General features: G+C 43.5%; 1 protein-coding gene across 2 annotated transcripts; it reads left to right on the forward strand.

The window, feature by feature from the left end:
• The first annotated feature begins 62 nt into the window (after window positions 1-62).
• On the forward strand, window positions 63-21,382 carry dync1i2a (dynein, cytoplasmic 1, intermediate chain 2a). 2 transcript variants are annotated; one of them, XM_083997027.1, is made up of 17 exons: window positions 63-135; window positions 1,233-1,350; window positions 4,660-4,777; window positions 6,127-6,214; window positions 7,298-7,357; window positions 7,723-7,838; window positions 12,429-12,515; window positions 12,737-12,899; window positions 13,007-13,106; window positions 13,924-14,049; window positions 16,716-16,862; window positions 16,961-17,074; window positions 17,655-17,788; window positions 18,861-19,005; window positions 19,879-20,019; window positions 20,183-20,308; window positions 20,541-21,382. In XM_083997027.1, exons 2-17 carry the CDS (start codon window positions 1,243-1,245, stop codon window positions 20,652-20,654), a joined length of 1,887 nt encoding a protein of 628 aa, XP_083853153.1. In that variant the 5' UTR covers window positions 63-135; window positions 1,233-1,242; the 3' UTR covers window positions 20,655-21,382. The 2 variants fall into 2 exon arrangements, with proteins under 2 accessions (XP_083853153.1, XP_083853154.1); XM_083997028.1 differs by lacking the exon at window positions 7,298-7,357 and having other exon boundaries at window positions 20,541-21,378.
• Window positions 21,383-21,405: the final 23 nt, after the last annotated feature.

Raw genomic sequence — 21,405 nt, forward strand, 5'->3', positions numbered from 1 at the left:
TTGACCTCAGATGGCAGCAGCAGCACAGCCACGCAAAAGCCAAATGTCAAATTTTGACACTTCCCGGCTCCTGTAGTTGGGTTGGCAAGTTGTTTTGGCTGTGTGTGTGGTGTCAGGTCGAAAACCTGCTTCAAGGTTGGTTATTTGCACATTAAGAGTCACTTTAACTACAAATATACACATCTGTAGGACTTAATTTGCATCTGTTGCTGTAGTTGCTGCCCGACTTGTTTTTATTATGTGTGCGATCAGTGCAACCGAAAGCTAACCGCTAACAAATAAAAGCTAATGCTACACTAACGTTACTTCCACTTATAGGTAACGTGTTGAATGGTTAAAAATGACGTTTTCTTTTCGATGTGAAACGCTTTGTAACAAGGTAGACTACATCAAACTCCATGCTGTATTAATAATTATGTGGTTTTTTTTTACAACAACGGTGGCATTCATAACATGTAAGGCTAACGCTAGCGGCGACCGAGGCCGATTGGGTGCGAGCGAGATTTTTCAATGAAGCTCCGTCGTGATTGGTATAAAAACAATTAAAAACATCGTGTGAATGTGAACCATGTTTGTAGTTTAAAGAGCGTATAACATCTTCTTGATGGATGGGAGTAAATGAGAGGGGATAGACCAATCCACTATGCTAAGCTAACCCGGTGAACTGTCGACACCGCTGCAGGGTGCGGCTCCCTGTATGTCTGTCCGTCCGTCTGTGTGTTGGCTCTCTGACAATGACTGGTCAACACTGGTGTGGTTTGTCACGGCATGTAGCAGAGAGGTGAGGCTGTCCGTCTGTCTGAGCCACCCGGACAGCTAACACGGATAACTTTATCTCAGCTGCAGAGAGGAGGACGGAAAGCTCAATTCAATTGGATACTCAGTCAGGACTGTCTCATCGCTGCATCCTGAAGCTGGTACATAATATCCGCCTCAGCTCAGCTGCTGTGCAAGGTGGTGGTGGTGCTGAAGCTGAGAGCATCATCAGGGGATGGATGGGTGTTTGTGTTTTTTTTTCATATAGAAACCTGCTTTCAACGCACTGCCTTTATTTTTGTCGCCAGTGCACTGTACAAATAAATGCAGGGAGGCAACTTGATGACAGGGGGCTTTTATTAAACACACTTTAGACTTATAACCTAGAGAGGATTCAGCTTCAAAAATACAATATTTTTCAATGTATTCTTTGTATAAGGCGAAGATAAACAAGAAATATGTTGTTTTGTTCACAGCTGTGGCATTATGTCGGACAAGAGTGAGCTGAAAGCAGAGCTTGAAAGGAAGAAGCAACGCTTGGCACAAATCAGAGAGGAGAAGAAAAGGAAGGAGGAGGAGCGCAAGAAGAAAGAGGTATGTGTAAGTCTTTGTAAATGTTTTGAATATTCACTGATATTGAAGGGGGAAAAAAGGAATATGGAGAAGAAACGCATTCAAAACCATTAATGGCTCAGTGTGAGTGAAAGCCGTTACTCAATTCAAATGCAAATTCTGTCCCTGCACTTAATTCTAGTGAGTTTCTGGAGTCCAGATGCAGAAAGAAATCACTCATAGCCACTATTTGCATATGTATCAAATGCAGTTTAGAGCTCAAGAAAACTTGAAAATTATGGTCATGTTGACAGATATATACAGAATGTACCAAGGCCTTACAAAAAGACTTGGTATATCGATCTGTGTTTGTGAAACCACCTTGAATGAGATATAGACATACATTTAGATAATTGAATTAGCATAATTAGATGTGAACTTACATTGTTTTATATCACGATTGTCTCAAGGGTTTCACACTGGTGCTATTTACACACACTGCACTGTATGTCTGTGTGCTGTGTAGACAGTGCGTTTCATATTGATGATCTAGGCTGTCAAAACAAAGTCAACAAGGGAAAACGTTTTTTTTGTGTGCGTTGATTGACAGTAAGTTGAGTGAATGAAAATTCTTAATTTTGGTATGATGTGTTGACAACAGCACAATGCTACTATCGTGTATTATCCACCTGGGTCAGTTATCAAGTGTCCATGAGTTGTTTTCTATAACGTGCCACAATGCCAGGTAGCACACACTTTCACACACTCTCTGTTAGTGCCTCCAATGTGCCACAATTTGGTCTGGAGCTGGTCGAGACATTCACACCTCCAGCAGGCAACTTGATGTTCAAAGGCATTATATAGTCCAGATTTTGGATATATTCTTTTTCTATAGATTTGTCTTCTATATACATTTTCTATATGGTGTTTTGTATACATTGGCAAGAATAACTAGGTGAAACCGATAGGATAATACCTCAAATATGGTCAGATCCTCATCCAAGTGACAGTTACTGTATGAACAAACACAATCTACTAATATCATGCAAATCACCATATATTCTTGTGCGTAAAATATTATTCAAACACTCACAGTGTGGGTTGCAAGAAAGTATGTGAACCCCTTGGCTAATAGCATTAACAAAAGCTTATTAAAGTCTGGGGGAGTCGTCAACCCGGAGTCGAGAGAGTGAAAATTTGAGATGTGTTAGAGCTTCTTTGAAAGCGATTTAAAAAGTACTCAAACGTTTTTTTGAGGGGGTTGTGTATTCCAAGAATTGTCTGCGTTTGTGAACCAGGCCAACAAAACAAGAGATCTTGGAAGACGTAAGATCAAGAATAGGTGATTTGCATAAAGCTGCAAGAGTTACAAAGTCATCTCAGTTACAGTGTCGAGCTAAGAGGCAGAACGATCAGTAATGAGACAAAGAAGTTCAGAGTAACGGCTAAGGGTTTTAAGGAATCATCTCTATTTTCTTCTGAGTCTACCATATTGAATAAAGCATGGTGTCCGTCCGTGTGTGGACACCACAGAAGACGGCTGTTGCTCGCTGCAGCGCTGACATTTACCAAAGAGCACCATGCCGCTCCACAACACTACATGGTAGATGTTTTATGAACTGATGAACCTAAGCTTGAATCATTTGGTGAGACGATGGAGCACAATCACTCTCAACACAAAAACATTATTCTCAAGTACGGTGGAGGGGGATAGGGAGGAATCTGAGGTGATGCCAGAGAAGAAGAACCAGAGTCCTGGATGTCTTATGCTGAAGGAGTTTATTTACTTGATCAAGGAGAACAGAAGGGTTGTCAACACAACATAAATGTGTGATGCCACCTCAGATCTGAGGGTCAAACAGCAAAGCTCAGATTCTTTTATACTAGAAAGGTGGACAGAGCCTGCAAAGGCGAGGGGAGATGCACTAACATCCTATTGGCTGCTGGCCTGGGCATAAACATTAAGATAAAGATTCACACCAGCCAGGAGATGGGAGAGCAACAATAGTTTCTCTTCCCCCCACGCAATAGTGTTATCCAGTGACGATGACTGCTCTAGTTGTGTCTGCAAACCGCCGGAAAGTGAGATTTTCGACGGCAGAGAGGGATCGTGGCCGTGGCATGTTCCTCAGAGAGAAAGTAAGGCAGATAACTGTCTCCAACAGTAATCTAACAGAAAAATCCTCTAATTCATAGCTCTCCACCATAATGATAGAGGGATTGACCATTAACTACACAAACTATATAGAAAAGTGTCATTCTTCTCTAACAGAGGGAGCATCATGATGTGAGGCTGCTTTGTTGCATCTGGGCCTGGACAGTTTTGCCGTAATCAAGGAGAAAATGAATTCCTAAGTTTATCAAGATGTCTTACAGGATGATGTCAGGGTGACTGTCCACCTGCGGCTGCTCAGTACTAACTGGTGGATGCAGCGAGCCAGTGACCCCGAGCGTTCAAGTAAACAGAACGACTTCAGAGAAAATCCACCTTCCAGGTTGAACCAGTCAGACCATAGCCCAGTAGAGATGCTGTGAAGAGACATCCTGAGAATATCTGCTCTTGGAAAAATGGTCCAAAATTCCCCTTGAACATTGTGCAGCTCTGATCAGCAGCTGCTGGAAGAGCTGGTCATTGGTGCCTGAAGATGTTTGACCAGTTATAAAATCCAAAGTGTTCACTTACTTGTTCCGACACCAGAATGAACATTTTACGGTTTTGTTCAATAAAGACCAATGATTATTATACTTATATGTATGAGATTAACGTTGAGACGCCGTCTACATTTGTGCCTCAGATGAAACTCGGATCAATCAATGCAGAAAGCAGAGTTCACATATTTTTCCTTGCTGCTGACTCCGTCATCTTTCACTCTGCATCTTCTGCTCTATGGAGCTATAGTTGACATACAATCTGGCTCTGCAGCGAATGCAAATTAGTCAGGTAATAAGTCAGAATTTGAGGATGTGCTGAAGTCTCTCAGTGCAGTAATCAGGAATCTGATGTCATGAAAAAAAACATTTTTAGCAAGATGTTAGTTACTGAAACAATTTTATCTTGTAGTTTTTAAGTTGTCTTCTTATTCACTGATGTTAATTTCTGAGAGCCTTATTGGAAATTAGTTGATTGAAACTATACAACAGTCCACAGTTGTGGATTATTTTATTTTTTTCATAATTAAATTGGGATTCATCATCTTTGTTTTATCATTGAATTTGTCCTTTTCTCAAAAAACTATACTAAAAGTATAGAACAGATGTTGACTGTGATGTTCTGTATTGCCTGTGATCATAGCGATGTAATGTGGATATTTAGAGATCGTATTGATGGATGATGCATTCTTACGTTTCCAGGCAGACCAGTTGAAAGAAACAGCGCAGCACCAGGATGACTCTGACCTGGAGAAGAAGAGGCGTGAAGCTGATGCGCTGCTACAGAGTATGGGCATAACCTCAGAGGGTCCCATTGTTGGTATGTTTCATTTTACCTGTTGATTGTACTTACATAGCTACCCAGGTCTCTGCTCTTAAACCATATAAACATACTCTTTATTTGCCTACAGTATATGATGTTTGTATCTATGTATGTGTTATTTAGAAAAATGCAAAGGTTCATTTTAAGTATATACTGTATTGAAACTTGGTAACCAGCTTAGGAAGTGTTGCCATCTTAATACAAAGCCCCCCAAAGTCGAACAAAGCCGTAGGAAAATGACCTAAAACGTACAGATTTGTTATGTGCAATGTTCTTTATCGGCCAACTCTGCCTTGTGACGCCAATATGAGAGATTATGTGATCATGTTAAAGGCCAGAGCTCAGACAGTTCAGAAGCAGGTAAACAATGAGAGGTAAAGTTTAACTACAATGTCTATTCAACCAAATTTTTGGTGTAATTAGTCAAATTAGTGTGTCCCTGTCAGATTAATAGCGCCCAAGTACACAGCGAAATTCAAAATCTGTCTGTTCTTGAGTCTATTGTCCATTTCACTGTTTTTAGGGGTCGCCACCTGCAGATTTATTAGCAGACACTTCACTAAGTAAATGTCACAAAGGAAAAAATTAAAACACTGAGGCCAAGTAGAAAGAGGAAAAACATGTTTTCATTTTATTCTTGCAGGTTTTCACAGCACAGTTTCCCCACAGGAGCTTTTGAATAAAGCTTGTGAATAAGCTGTAAATCAGTCTCACTTTTGATAATATTCCACAAAAATGTCTGTAAACACTAGAACAATACAAGTGGAAACCCTGATAAAGGAAGCAAATATTTGTAAAATAATACTCGTATCCCCCAGGACAACCCTACAGTAATACAGTCTCTGCAGAGCTGGCTTTTTGGAGCATTTTCATGTTTTAACCAGTAGGTGGCAGAAGAGATCCACACAAAAAATCTTCAAGGCCTCAAGCATGAAGACAAATTAGTAACAGTTGTGACAAAAACCATCATGTTTTTTGCATTTATGTAATAGTCTGTCTGTTCTGCTTATTTATGCAGTTCTTGAGATTAAATCAAGTATTTTTTGCAATAAAGACGCATAATTGTGTTTTTTAATGCCTTGTTCCTGAATGTGTGTTTATCTTTCTGCAGCTTTATGTTTGTTTTTTTGTTCTTACCTTGTTTTGCTACTAGATTCAAACTTTAAAAAATATGCTCAGAAATATTGTTCCCATCAGGAAATCTGCCTCCAACAGTTGATAACATTTGTCCAACATTCGCAGTAACAAAGCTGCCACTGCTGCGTGATTGTATTTGTACTGTGTATTGTGTAAAGCTCAGCATCTTTACATTGTAACAAATTATTATTGTCTGTCTCGTTATGTAGTCCCTCCTCCCACGTCTCCGACTGCCAAATCGGCAGGCACGCCAAGTGAGGCAGGGAGCCAGGACTCTGATGGAGCCGTGGGACCCAGGTACACACACGCACACACTAATACACAGGCACAAGGCACATTAACACCGAGTCAAAAAACAACTTGATCTTTATTTGTAATAAATAAGGCTTATTTCTTAAGGGCAAGATGTTAAAAGGTGTTTTACTGAACCTCACTCATCTTAAATCTCCTCAAACAGCTTTGTTTGTGCTCTTTTTGTGCTCATTTATGCTCATGCCATCAAGCAAATGTTTCCAGTGTCCTCGCCACAGCTTCTCGAAGCCACTTAAAATGCAAATGTTGCACAGCAATTTAGTTAAGAAGTGTTTTTAAAAAATGCCTTAATGAGGTTTAGATCTGTTTTTGCTTGGTAAGCTTCGCATCGCCTTAAACTCTGCGTAAAGGTAATGAACGTATGTAGAGGCTGATTATACAAACCGAGCTGAAACTTTTCACAAAGTCTCATACCATTACAGTGAATGATGAGGAGTTTATGCCAACTGAGTGCATGTTTATTTAATTTGTGTGCCATTGAATTAGGACGATCCTAAATTAACAATAAAACAGCGGGCTGCTGTGATGCCTGGGGGACTTCTTAACCCCTAATTAGAGCCCCTTCCCTGGGCTGAAATCCAAGCTCCCCCAGTGTCCCATCAGGCCCAGGGAGCTGTTCCCCCTACGTGTTGACTCATTTCCCTCACCAGCATGGCCATTTCCTACACACATGGAGGTCATGTTTTCTCCCTGAGGGTTCTCTCTCCCTCCTTGCCTCTCTGTCCATACAACACTCAGAGCCTTGTCGGTGACACAGTTCAGGCTGTATCAGCCCTGCAGGCTGCACATTACACCCTGTGTCATCCCACTCAGAGGGCCTGTGTCCATTCATTTTTAGCAGATACACTCTTACATCCTTTGTTGTGTTGTGAAGACAGATTCAATGCTTGATTTGACCTGGAAAATCCAGCTTTAAGTGTGTTTTGATAACATGCAAGTGTGTCTGATTTGAGGCCTTAGATCCGATCAGCATGTTGTGTTGCCATACAGCTAACTATATTTCCTCTCCTCATTTGTGCTTGCCTGTTTCTCTCACTAATGCCGCCTTGTTGCCGTGACACTAACCAGGACTCTGCACTGGGACTCTGACCCGTCCACTCTTCAACTTCACTCTGATTCTGAGCTGGGGTACTGGACACTCTCTTCTCTCCTTTCCTGGTCATTTTCCCTTCTCTCAATCTATGGCATGATTGTGTTTGAGAGTCATTATGCAGTAAAAAAAAAAAAAAAAGTCAAGTCATGCATGCAAGAGTGATCAGATGAAACCTTTTTTTAATGAATTCACACTGGTTGTTAAACTAATCTGAAACCTTTGCCATCTCATGATACACTCATTTATTTGCCCTTGAGGAGGTGAGAATCAATCAATCAAAAACAGATGAGAAAACTTGTAGCGATAGCATCGATTTGTATGTTTTTTTTCTTCTTCTTGGTAAACCATTTATTGTTTCATAGTGATGTTGTGCAAAGTGTGAGTTGTTTTGTACTTGTAGGCGAGGGACGCCCAAGCTGGGAATGGCCAAAGTCACACAAGTGGACTTCCCTCCACGTGAAACTGTGACCTACACAAAAGAGACCCAGACACCTGCCACGACCCAGCAAAAAGAAGGTGACTCTCACATAAAGTCGTTACAGGTTAACCTTGGAAAAACACAAACTGCTCTGCGCTTGAATATCTGAATACACAGAGATGCTTTTTGGTCCATTAAAATGTATGGCTTCTTGGCTCCTTGGCTCCTTGGCTAACAGATGTTGTGTTGTGCTGCATGAGGAGTGCACCATTTCTTCACAGGGGTATTGCGGGGTGTATGAATGCACAAGTGGCTACCGGAAATGAACAACAAGTGGGAGAGATTTGATTTTACCAAGCTCTGAGATGAAAGTAAAGGGGGGAAAAATGGGGGGCCCAGGAAACATAAGAAGTCAGAGCAGAGATTACATTCAGACAAACTCTGCTCCCCTGAGCCTCGTACGCAGCTCTACAACCAAACCCTGCTTCGGTATAATTAATGAGCAAGATGAGAAAACCAGTGACAGGAAGGAGAATTGCGATCGAGGGGGAAGATATGAAGCGCCGTGCATACGACTGCTGACTGCCTCTGAAGCATGTCGATATGTATGTAATTGCTGCGCCGAAGCTTTCATGTGGTTGGACAAAGAGAATATCGGGGGGCTACTACTAACATCCACATGTTGAACACATGTTCCATAAAATATGCAATATTTGTGGGTGTGCTGCTCGTTCGGGGTCGATTTATGTAATGACAGATGGTGAATGACGCGCTCCACTGAAATCCTGATTAGGATTTTCTTTTTCTTCCTTTTTCTTATTTTATTCTATTTTTATCACATATCAGAGAGCCAGTCACGGAAATGACAAAACCTCAAATTAGAGCTACGGGAACAAGTCTTGTCTTTTTAGCTCTTTTCACAATTTACTTGCATCAGCTAACACATCTCTTTAAAACATCCTTGAAAGCCTGGTTAGGATTTTAAACAGTGTACTGATTGTCAGTTGCCTCCGATCAGGTGATGTGTAGAAAATTCTGAGGTGGCGTGCGGCGCGAAGGAAGACGAAATTGTGTGATTTTGTGGAAAACTATGAGCAGAACTAGTGAAGGATGAAGAGCATCCCTCTGTTCCTTGTCGCTCTTTACTCTGGACTCTACCGGGCATTGTAAAACTGTGTTAAACAACGATGGTTTCTGCCAGCTGTTCAACGCGAGGCCCCCCTTCCCCTCTCTGCCACTATGTAATCATTTCATCAACTCCCTCGCTTCCCTGTCTTCTCTCTTCACCGAACAGGCACATAACAAAACACACTCAGTGACATTGTGCATTTTCACACCATCACTTCTGGCACTCAATGAGACGGCATCCCCTTTCCCAGCTTGCTCCCCCTCGGCACTTTTTTTTTTTTTTTGATGTGTGGGGTGGCGTCGGGGCCTGTTCTGTGATTGAGCGATTTATCATGTTGTCAAAAGGAGGCAACGGCGCAGCACTCTCAAGGTCAGCGGGCGGTGGCATTAGAGGGAGCGGCGGCCGTGCCCCGGCTGCTGCAAACCGAGGGTTCCCACAGTGTCGGCAAGACACCTCCGAGAAAGGAGTTTAAGATTTAATTTTTCTTTTTTTAGTTTTACACCACCTGCCCTATCGACCCCTGAACAGTCAAGGAGAGTGCATCTTCCTTTTTTACATTATGGACAGTAGTGCGTCGTACAGCGCCATCTTTGTTGGCCTAGTGTGGTGCCCTGAAATCTCATCCCAGGTGTCCACACCTTTATAAAGATGACTTTTATTTTGACATTTGTTCACCTTTATTCACCAACACATAGTTTTTTGATAATGATAATTCATTGATACAACCCACAGATTGAACGTGTGTGGCATCGCTACAGTATTTCCAACTACACCAATAGTAGGTAATGCAGCATCAGTATGCACTCCTCAACAAGAGGCTGTAATTATGGAGTAAGATATTGTTGGAGGTTGAGGGGAGCTGAGGGGTGTGTGTGTGTGAGTGTGTGTGAGTGTGTGTGTGTTGAGTGGTTGGTCCGCTACGTCGTTTCAAAAGGCTTGTTAGGAATAGGTATGTGGAGCAGTTTAGTAAATCTAATATTTAATTGAATGTGATTGTTTTAATCACTCTGAATTCAGAAGCGGGTTAAAACTTTTAATCACAAAAGCCCTTAATGGCCTTCTTGTTTCAAGTGCCACTTGTAATTGTGGTCAGCTTTTATGCACTTGATGATTAGAACTGTGAAATATCTATTGTGCCCCACTGTCGTTGCGCAGCTAATAATTTTCAAAGGAAAAAATTCATATATCTGTTTTCTTTTTTTTTTCCTGCCTCAGTTGTATGGTTTCAGTTTTTACACCTTTATGACCTGGCTTTTGTTTTTACTTTCACTGAACAAGAGGACGAGTGCAGGTTTGTGTGTCATCTGTGAGGTCCTGGTTTTGGGAGTTCTCCCTAGCATGGGCATGTTTGTGACCAGTCGACCTCGTGTGTGTAACCGCAGATAGACTCCTGGTTCATGGTGATATCATACGGACAAAAGCTGATGGCTCATGTGTCTTTGTTTTTATTCACCTTGCAGCGCTTTGAAATGTGTCACAGCTACATATGCTCACCCAGGACAACTCCTGCAATTTTGATAACTAGTGCCTGAAGTACTCTATTTTAGGAAACAAAAATGACATGGTTGTGCTGCGGTGTGTTTACGCCGGTAGGAGTTTTGTCTTGTGGGGTTTTTTGTCATGTGCCTTTATCTGGCCTGACACAGATGAAGAAGACAGACGTGATCTTTTGGGACATATAGAAAGTGGAAGACACCTGCAAATGTCATTTTAGTTTTTTATCGTTGTACATCACTGGCTGCATGCTGTGTTTGCATTAATATATTGTCCATTGACTAAGACCTTTGATTACCCCCCCTCCCCTCCCCTCCCCCCTCCTGTCCGGCTTCACACCCCCCCCAGAAAAGCTTTTATTTCTTAAGTGGTACAAAAGCCATAATTGGGCCTGCTTTGAGAGGAGGTGTCAGTGTATGGGACATTGGTGATTCGGGTGAATTCTGTTAAATGCAACCCCAACCCCCCCCCCCCCCCCCCCCCCCCTCCCACCTTCCCCCTCTCTTTTTCCTCCATCACCCACCCTCGCTAGGCGCTACTGCCCCCCCCTCTACACATCCCCAGCGGGGTCACCAGGATCACTAGCTTTTCTCCAAATGGCCATTTTGGCTGGCAGGTGCATTATACCCTTTATTTTCAGATTGTCTATCCGCTCCTAATGCCTGGCAGGTTGATTGCTCTGGCTGCCTCGCCACGGAAAGGGCTGACGAGCACGGCCGGGACTAGCTGAAAGACAGTGATTACTGTTTTCCTTTAAGCCTGATTGAGGCCCTTGAAAGGAAAGATTTTAACCTTCTCCTGTTGGTTGCAGAGTATGGCCTTACATTGAAATGGCTTGTGTCATCAACCCAGTTCTGTAAACTCATCAGTGCACCCAATAACCTTCTTCCCCCAAACCTCCATCCGAGAACGGGGATAAATCACTTTATGGACAAAGTGACAGATGACATTATCATTTAGATTATCTCAGTAGGAAGGAAATTCTGGCATGTGGTGCTGTCATCCTAGATTAAATATAAGGTTCATATCAAGATAAATGCTGGCAGGAACCAGACAAGTATTTCCCCCTCTCCTCATGAATCTGTTTTGTCCTGCTTTTGCTACCTTTTTTTTTTTTTTTTTTTTTTTTACATTGAAAGCATAAGCTATATACTGTCTCTAAGAGATGTGTTTTGAAAAAGCATGTTCATCTCCTTTGAGGTAGAACCGGTGTGCAGTTTGCCAGCTGGTCGGGCCTGTATTTTGTTGTACATTCTCTGAGGTTGAATAGGAGTTGCGGGACCTCCTGCTAGGATGGTAATTGCATAGGCTTGCCGTTCAGGGAGAAGCTTGTCTCGGGGCAATCAGGCGGAAAACCTCTGTGCCATCCCCATGCCACCTCTGAAGAGCACAAGACAATCCCAGCATCACCATCTGCTTTTGCACCATGCCGTCATCTGGTCAGACCAATAGTACGGGCCCCGGGCAGCTGCTCCACACCCTCTGCCCCGCTGCCCCGTGGCCTAGAAGGGGGCAAACCTGCTACTGGGGGGACACAGAGGAAACAGCTACACTGACAACTCAACTCTCCATTGAATGGCTAGAGTCTCATTAACAGTTGGGAAAGACAGGGGTCCCTATGACAACAAGACACCCGCTGCGCTGTGTCCCTTTAACACAAACGACAAACTTCCCTGCTTTAGAGCAGCAGGTTCTTTTTGAAAGGCGACATTGTGCTGACAAACCAAACAAATGCAAGGCAGCCATACAAAATCAGTCAATTGCTGTGCCCATAATCACCGGGTGAAGCTTTTTTTATTGAAAGCAGAAAATAATAGAGATGGAAGACGTAGTGACTAAAAAGTATATGAAACGTCTGTATGGAGGCATGATTGTCTGGTTTGGGGAAGTTGTTACTTCGAATTTCGTTTTTAATCCGTTTATGTCTGAGCTTTCCACAGAACCAATCTCATAAACAAAATCCTTCTTTCTTTTTTTTTACACTGATATGCTGATTCAAAGAGATTTACAGCGTAGCGCGGCGAGTTCTCCAGTGTTAAACAGGTTTCACTTTTTTCATCAACAGAGGAAGAAGAAGAGGAAGAAATTGCTCCTCCTCAACTGGTGGCCGAGACGCCGACCGAGAAACCAGACCAGAAGGAGGAGGAGGAAGGTACTTCACCATCAGTGACCACGCATAATTGACACACTCGGCGGAAACTGTGCCACTTCAGTTTCTCGAGGAATTTTTTACAATTTCACGTTACAACAGCCGATGAGTACAAAGAGGTTTCTGTTCCTGTAAAGCATCACATATCTATAATAGCCACGAGCAGCTGAAATCCTCACTATGTTTCTCTTTGTGTGTGTGTGTGTGTTTTATTCTGTGTGCAGCACCCCCCCACGAGCTAACTGAGGAGGAAAAACTCCAGATCCTGCACTCGGAGGAGTTTGTGAATTTCTTTGACCACAGCACTCGCATTATTGAGCGGGCTCTATCAGAGCATGTGGACCTCTTCTTCGACTACAGTGGCCGTGACCTGGAGGAGAAGGAGGGGTAATAATTGGCCAAGCTAGTGTTGTTAAAGAACTTGTAATTGGTTTTTTTTTTTTTTTTGAAGAAGTGTTTTTTTTATTGATTTGTGGTGCTTTGTTTTCCCGCAGTGAAATCCAGGCCGGAGCGAAGCTCTCCCTCAACAGGCAGTTCATGGATGAGCGCTGGTCCAAACATCGTGTCGTCACCTGTCTCGACTGGTCCCCCCAGGTAATTTTCTTTCTACAACTCACTCATAATTAAACGCAGGACACCGGTTAGACGGAAAATGAGAATCTCAACAGTAGACTTACAGTGTTTATGCGATAAAATGGAACCAATAGGTGTTGTGTGTTGCTAAATGCCTGTTAAAACAATTTAACCCGGAGCAGCCATAATGCTTTATGATTACATAGCTTGAGTTTGACAGCATTTACTTTTAGCCACAAGTCCCTCAGGAAAAAGTAAGTTATGTCCCACACAAATTGTCACTTAGTCAGAGGCCGTAATGATTTGTTTCCTCTGGTGTCCAAGGTCATTTAATGCATGATCATGCAACAACTCCTGACAGTGATTGAACACCAGCTCTTTGTTCACAGAGCTCACTGCTGTTTAGAGCCATGTCCACACCCAACGTGATTTTAAATGATGTATCCACCCACAGACTGTAAATCTCTAGATCAAGTAATAGAAGGAGCACAGGTTAATTATTTATTTACATCTGGATGATCTCTCTGTTTCTGTTCCTTCACTCCCTGCACTTCGGTCGACTGAGATTTTAAAATATTCTCATTGAGCTGTTGTTTTCTTATGACTGCCCTCGGGAATGCAACTTTCGGTTCAGATTATTAAAGGAAATAAAAACGTGTTTTACCAAAGTTTTTCAGGGGGTGGGGGGCGATTTAAACAAACCATAAATCTTGAGGAAAGGTTTACTCAGTCTTTAAGGCATTCAGACGCAAACAAGGCTCGTCCACATGGAGCCAAGCCTGGGGGGCACGTCTGCCTCCCCCTGACATCCTTTTTTCTTTCTTTCTTCTGTCACCAGTATCCTGAACTCCTGGTTGCCTCATACAACAACAACGAGGACGCTCCTCACGAGCCAGACGGGGTGGCATTAGTGTGGAACATGAAGTACAAGAAATCTACGCCGGAGTACGTCTTCCACTGTCAGGTACCCAAAGCAAAGTCTCTCTAACACTGCTGCTGCTTCTTCCTCCTCCTCCTCCCGCTCCTCCCCATCGTCCTCACGGGTGGCTTCTTCCATGACAAGCATGGAGCGCCGCCAAAACCCAACCCTCCCTCTTCTCCTCCCTAGCCCACCCTCCACCCTCCACACACACACACACACACACACACACACATACCCCTTCATCCACATTGTGAGTTCACCGTGCTGGCATCCACCTTCACCACATCTATCCACAAACACATGTTCGTGAGGCGCCGGAGAAGACCTGTGGCGCAGGAGTTGAATGGAATCCGAGCAGTGCTGCAGGATTAAGTGTGTGGGGCAGGGCTGGTTATCATGTGCATCTAAACAAGGGCCCTGTGTTCAGACGAGCGAGCTGGGAGAGCAGCAGCAGAGCCTCCTCCGTTTCTGCCCAGCCTTATTATAATGCCTGCCCCGAGGCTCCTTCAGCAAGACAAGTTGAGTAGAACCACATGTCGTTGCCTCCAGAGCGGATGTAGATGCAGGCGCGCTGCTCAGATGAATAAAACTGAACAGAAGTGTGAAGGCAATTTTCTTCGTGCCTCCAAGTCGGCACGAAATGAAAGTTTCCTCAACAAGGCATCACATTTTTTAGTTGGAAAGAAAAAAAAAAGTCCCTCTAGACAAGATATTGAGTTTAAGTTGCGGTAGGTGGAGCAGAGAGAGTGTGTATGCACCTGAAAGCTAGAATCAAAATCATAATCCCAAAATAAATAATATTTCTCTTGACTAGTTTGACCACTTTGGTTTTGTTTACAGAGTAAGAAAACAGACCTGAGGGGAGTAAGATGTGTTTGGGAGCATACGTAGAACAGTTTTTTAGCTTTTGATACGAAGCAGAAGAACAGTAGATCCGTGTTGATGCTCACCATCGTCTGATTACTGGCAACTTTAAAGATCACAAGTGTTGCTGATATAAAGCGTTGCAGTATTTTGCAGCCAGTTCGCCAGACAGTGATTTAATACAGTTCTGCTTTGCGGTCAGTTACCTCAGTGGAAAATAGAGTTATTATTACCACTGCCAGGGAGGTTATGTTTTTACCTGTGTCTGTTTATTTGTCAGCAGGAAAACAGAAAAAAGGACTGAACTGATTTAATCCCAAATTGGAGGGAGGGCTGGGGTGAGGGGGGTGAGGGGGGGGGGCAAGGGAGGAACACCTAGTTTTTGCTCGATTTTGGCTACGTTCACACACTGCAGGTCTTAATGCTCAATTCGGATTTTTTTGCTCAAATACGATTTTTTTTGTCACATCAAATCCACCTTAGCTGTTCACACTGTGGTCGCATTGGAAAAAATCGGATCTGAATCTGATCCAGTACCACATTTGAAAGTGGCCTGAATCTGATTCAGAAATGTCAGATTCAGTGCAACTTGTGCTGTTCACACTGTCAAAAGCAAATTGGATATGAGTCACATTTGAGCCTTTGTGGCATATTCAGATCAATTACTATGAGTTTGATTTTCTTTTCTTTTTTTGCGGGGCAGCAGTTTTCCTACTAATCTCCTCTAACCCCAGCTGAATGAACGAAAATCCTCCTTCGAGAACTCTTTTTTTCTTTTTACTGGTGTCCACCTACCATCCTCATATCTGATGATACAACCACAAATCGATCATTGATCTTTGGCTCAAGGTGTTGTGGTACCAATACACGTCTGAGCTACCCGATGTTTAGACATGGTGTTTCTATGACTTAGCTCATCAGACATCCCAAACAGTGTGGGTGCAGATCAGGGAGGCCGTTCGTTCCCATGGCGCCCATCTAGGTTTCTCCATTGTTGCCCACATGAGCGTCTCCAGGTGGAGCCTTTTCTAGGACGCCACCCACAGACTCTGTAAAGAGAGTCCATCCCTTCTCCAGGAGTTATGCTCCCTGTTGTGCATAGAGTTCAGTGGTGCTGCTCCATCAGGCTCCTTCCCTGCCACACAGGTGACATCCCATCATCCCGTGTCCCTATAGGACCAGGCCTCAGACGGGGAGTCGGTGCGCCTCAGACGCTGCTGCCTTTTCCTGCAGCCCGGTCTGTTTCACACTTCGCCCTGAAGTCCGTCCCAGCAGGTGGTGGATGTGGTTTCTCTATAATGCACCAAAGGGATCACACATTAATCCATCCATCCATTTTTCGGTGGCAGGAGGGTTAACCAAGGCAGCTCAGACCTCCCGCTCCCTAGCAACATTTTCCAGGGGATCCTGTGGTGTTCCCGACCCAGATGAGATGTATAATTTCATAAACCATTGCAGCTGGCTCCTTGTGGGATGTTCAGAAAGCTCTTTACCCCTGTGTGTAAGGCTGAGCCCAGACAGCCTGCAGAGGAATCTCATCTCAGCCACTTCCTAATATCATAATCTCATTATTTCAGGCACCACAGAGCTCATGAACATAGATCAGAAGGTCCAGAAAATGCATAAATGTCACGGTCAACTTGTGTATAATGTTAAAGGATTTAACAGATTTAGAGTTTTTTAGGCCGTATTTTTTCTAGATTGTATATTATTGATCCAGGGATGAGCCTTAAAGTGTGTGTGCATTCTGGTTGATTGAACTTGGTGTGATGTCACTACAAACATGAATCTTTTTATTACCAGGTTAAACTAAATATCATACCACTGTCTCCTCTCTCTGACAGTCTGCTGTTATGTCGGCCGCATTTGCCAAGTTCCACCCCAACGTCGTGGTGGGGGGCACGTACTCGGGCCAGATCGTACTGTGGGACAACAGGAGCAACAAGCGAACCCCGGTGCAGCGGACCCCCCTGTCTGCAGCAGCGCATACGGTGCAGTGAACCGCCGACACAACTGGAATCGTATTTAATTTTTAATTTAAATGCAGCAGAAGATTATTAAAAAAAATCTCCCTCCTTTCTCTTCGCAGCACCCAGTTTACTGTGTGAATGTGGTGGGCACCCAGAACGCCCACAACCTGATTAGCATCTCCACCGATGGAAAGATGTGCTCATGGAGTCTGGACATGCTTTCACAGCCACAGGTAACACATCTATTGCACATGTGTGTTTGTGTGTGTGTGTGGGTAGGGGTGGCATTTTTTTTTTATTCATGGTTTGGTCAGAGGAGGATTTTCTGACTGTAATAAACGATTTTGGATCAAAGATTTTACCATAAAGTTTAATTGCTATGTTAATTCTTCATCACCTCTTTTTTAAAGACTGGGGCTTAGTTTTTACATTTTGTGTACTTTCTGTCTCTTCAGTTTCACATTCCACACACTTCCTGTCCCTCCCGTTCGTGCTAAATGTCAAACATTTTGGCCGAATCCTACGTTTTAGCATTCCAGTTTGGTATTTCCCCCGGCTTTACCCTCATTTCTTCTACAACTCATTTTTCACTTTCAAGGAAATTAACTTTGCTAGCTGTGTCATTTCATCCGTGCTGCCAAGACCTTGATGTCAGACGTCAGTTTTTTTATAAAGTGCTAGTTGAATTTAGATTATGCATTAATAAACTGTCAAGAGATTTTTATAGGTTGTGCTTGGCAGAGTGTGTGTTAATATAAGGCCTGAGCCGGGACCTTGTTACGGATGTTGTTCCATGTTCCCTCCCCTCCACAGGACAGCATGGAGCTGGTGTTCAAGCAGTCCAAAGCCGTAGCTGTCACCTCCATGTCTTTCCCTCTCGGAGATGTCAACAATTTCGTGGTGGGCAGCGAGGACGGCTCTGTCTACATGTCGTGTCGTCATGGAAGGTGCGTTCATAAGCAACCGCGGTCCCCAGCGTCCCTCGCAAAAGACCGCCAGGAAACTAAGGCGTCTTGTTAGGCCCACCTAGGACCATGTGTCAAATAAATATAGCCCACTCACTTCCCCGTGCAACGCAAATCCAACACTCGACGTCCTGCTGTTTGAGGTTTCACTCCTGCCCAGTCATCCTGTTTTTCTTTTCCACTTGTCAGTTGTGTTTGTAAAGGTCGTTCAACATAAACAGGGCACACATGCAGGGGAAACAAATCATTTTTTCCCTGTCCTATTTTTTTTTTCTTCGTCCGAGTGTGTGTGTGCGTCGTGCGCGTCTCTGGGTGAGAGAGTTTGTTTACAGTCGGTCGTCCTGGGGAGAATTAAAACTGCAGTTCATCCCCACAATGTTCTCATTTAAGAGACCGGAGCTCGTCTCACAGCGGAGAGTCCTCGGCAGAGAGACGTGGGCTTAAATCAGAGACTGCCACTGAGTCAGTGTGCAAGCTCCTCGCTAAATGTCCTGCAGTATGCCCGGAGACCACAGAGAGGGGATAGCTGCTACGTTTCGCACAGCAGAATCACCTCTGTAATTGGGGGAATAATTTTCCACCTCATTTACAATGGTATGATACTCTCATCGCAGTTAATAATGCATAAGCATCACTCACGCTGAGTATTTACCTCTCTTCGTTAATTATCAGAGCCTCAGTTGGTAACAGCTCTGCAACATGTGGTTGAGGGGTTGCACGCTCTTTTGCCACCCTGCTGGTAATCACATGATATAAGTAAATGATTAATGTGAATACATCCAGCAGAGGTCTGAGCCTGTTGCTTTCTTTCACGCTTAATGTACTGCACAGACGATTAAAAAGCTAAGAGAACAAACTGTTGATCCTTTGAATTTTCATTGTAGGTTTCCTTCGTGCCCTGTACATAAATGCATATTCAAACACAATTACAAACGAAGGTCATTACTCAACATCTGCTGCTTTAAAAAATGAAATTTGTCACGCTCGGTGTAATCTGTCAGTGTGTTTTGCACTTAACTCCCTCCCTCCCTCTTCATCTGTGTGTGCTCCACAGCAAAGCGGGCATTAGTGAGATGTTTGAGGGCCATCACGGGCCCATCACTGGGATCCACTGCCACACAGCTGCAGGACCCCTGGACTTCTCCCACCTCTTCGTTACCTCCTCCTTCGACTGGACTGTCAAGCTGTGGAGCACCAAGGTACGAGCTTTGAGCGTTAATTTTGTCTGGTTGAAAAGATCCAACTGTGTGTGAGGAAAGTTCAGGACAGTAATTTGTTGTTGTATGTTTTATGTTAATTTGCCTGTCACATACTTTATAGTTCGAAGGGTATTGATTAAACTGTGAGACAACTGTCCTGACAACCAGAAGAGTCACTGTACTGAATCCTGTTAATTCATTAAAGTCGTTTTACAATCAAATTCGTAAAACAGATAATACTTGGCAGCAAAAAACAATGGTAGTTTTAAATTAAGTATAGAGTTAATAATGCCATTTTATTGTATAAGAGCATCATTGACATTGTAATAAGTGACATTATATGATTAAGTAAAAACTCCAAAGCAGCACTGCTGCTACTACACAACAGATTAAAGAGCACTGACCAGTGAGCCATCCTTTCCTTCCACCTTAAATTGGAGCTCATAAGGAAAACGACATACAGGAGATGGGTTTCGCCAAAGAACAGATCAAACAGACAAGAACTGTGAGCCGCAGCTTGAGCCTCGTAACCTGCTGCTGTTTGATTATTAGCTAATAGATTCAAGCTTATACTCCCTGTTGACCATCTAAGCAGGTCTACTCACCCATTCTAATGTCCAGCCGTGGTTATTACCTTGGTTTAGCTATGACTAATGCAGCTGCTAATAGCAGGTGTTTATTCATGAAGCTATCTGACAATATGCACAGTGTCCAACATGAGTAACGTTGGTAAAACTCAAATTTTAAATATTTTATATATGTATATAACACATAGTTGTACCATTGTATTCATTTGATGCACATATGTAGCCAAAACTAAACTTCTGTAAAATAAAATGATTTGAAATGTCTTTTTGATCTCTCCCCCTGCAGAACAATAAGCCCCTGTACTCGTTTGAAGATAACTCTGATTACGTATACGATGTCATGTGGTCTCCGACTCACCCCGCTCTGTTTGCTTGTGTGGACGGAGTTGGACATCTGGACCTGTGGAACCTCAACAACGACACCGAGGTACGGTAGTCAACTAAAAACACAAGCGTTTTCTTTGACCCTTTCAAAGGAAACAAGAATTTAGTGTATCCAGTGAAGAGAGCCTCATTCAAATTTTAATTACAGATGAGGAAGCAGAGCATGTTCCCACTCTGATTGTAATTCCACCGTGTTGTTGTTTCAGGTCCCCACCGCCAGCGTCACAGTAGAGGGCAACCCGGCCCTCAACCGGGTCAGATGGGCTCCTTCTGGCAAAGAAATCGCAGTGGGAGACTCTGATGGACGAGTTCGCGTGTACGAAGTGGGAGAGGTGAGCAGACATGACTTTGCTTTTCACCACTGCGTCTCTGATTGTTCTGTTCTGCCAGTTAAGTGTTGTTGTAGACGTGATTCAGCCTCTTACCTGCTGTAATTTCTATTTTTGTGATTAATTGCACAACAATGGGCAGTTCAGGATATTGAGGACTGAACTGAAAAATAGGGACATCACCACATTATCCTGTGATCTTGTTTAAAATCCGTGCCTCTGTTTCGCCCCACAGCAAATCGCGGTTCCGCGCAACGACGAGTGGACCCGTTTTGTCCGCACGCTGGCAGAGATCAACGAGAACAGGGATGATGCGGAGGAGCTGGCAGCTCAGCGCCTGGCCGCCTGATGCAGTCTCTCCACAGACACAACGTACAAGGGACCAGCGGCGCACTTATTAATAGCGGCCCCGTTTTTGATCGGAGGGAAATGGACGTCTTTTGATTTCTTATTCTTTCTTAGTTGGACAACTCTGCCTTTCTCAGTTAGCTGGACCGTCACCAGTCTTCCTTGGATTAACACAAGCGACAGGGCTATCGACCTCAGACACTAACATGAAGCCATGCTCATGAACGTACAGCCGTCGTCCTTTTCTCCAACCTGATGCCTTAAAGTTTAGTTTTGACTGTAAAAATCCTTAGCTGTCTTTTATTTACAGCATGTTAACATCAGCCTTAATTTTGAGTTAAGTCTCTCAAGCCAAATACTGTACGTGCTCCACTCCACATATTCATGAGACGCACTCATAGCTGCTCTCCATCTCCACAAAGTTGAACTGAAGCAATCACATCTTTAAACACCCAGGGAATGTAAACATCTCGCAGCTGTAGCCCATGTTGTCATCTCTCTTCCTTTAGACTTGATGACATAAATATTCACTTGTTTGTACAATACTGAAATGTCCAAAAATCCAAATGTCTTTCTACTTCTATAGCACGCCAGTTTCCACTCTAATCAGTGCGGCTGGTTAGACTTGGGATAGTTGGGATATCCTCTATGCTGTCAACTGCTCAGTGGTTTCCAGGTCTGTCATGTGTGTTGATAGGATCTGAACAGAGATGGTTTGTTTCCTGAAGAATCTCAAATCTATGTGTCAAAAG

Source organism: Trachurus trachurus, assembly GCF_905171665.1.
Source record: "Trachurus trachurus genome assembly, chromosome: 21".
Lineage (NCBI taxonomy): Eukaryota > Metazoa > Chordata > Actinopteri > Carangiformes > Carangidae > Trachurus > Trachurus trachurus.

Coding starts and splice junctions, on each gene's coding strand:
- dync1i2a (XM_083997027.1), top strand. CDS start 1,243: ATGTCGGACAAGAGTGAGCTGAAAGCAGAGCTTGAAAGGAAGAAGCAA. Junction 7,358..7,722: donor CACTCTGATTCTGAGCTGGG/GTACTGGACACT, acceptor TTGTACTTGTAG/GCGAGGGACGCCCAAGCTGG. Junction 20,020..20,182: donor ACCTCAACAACGACACCGAG/GTACGGTAGTCA, acceptor TTGTTGTTTCAG/GTCCCCACCGCCAGCGTCAC.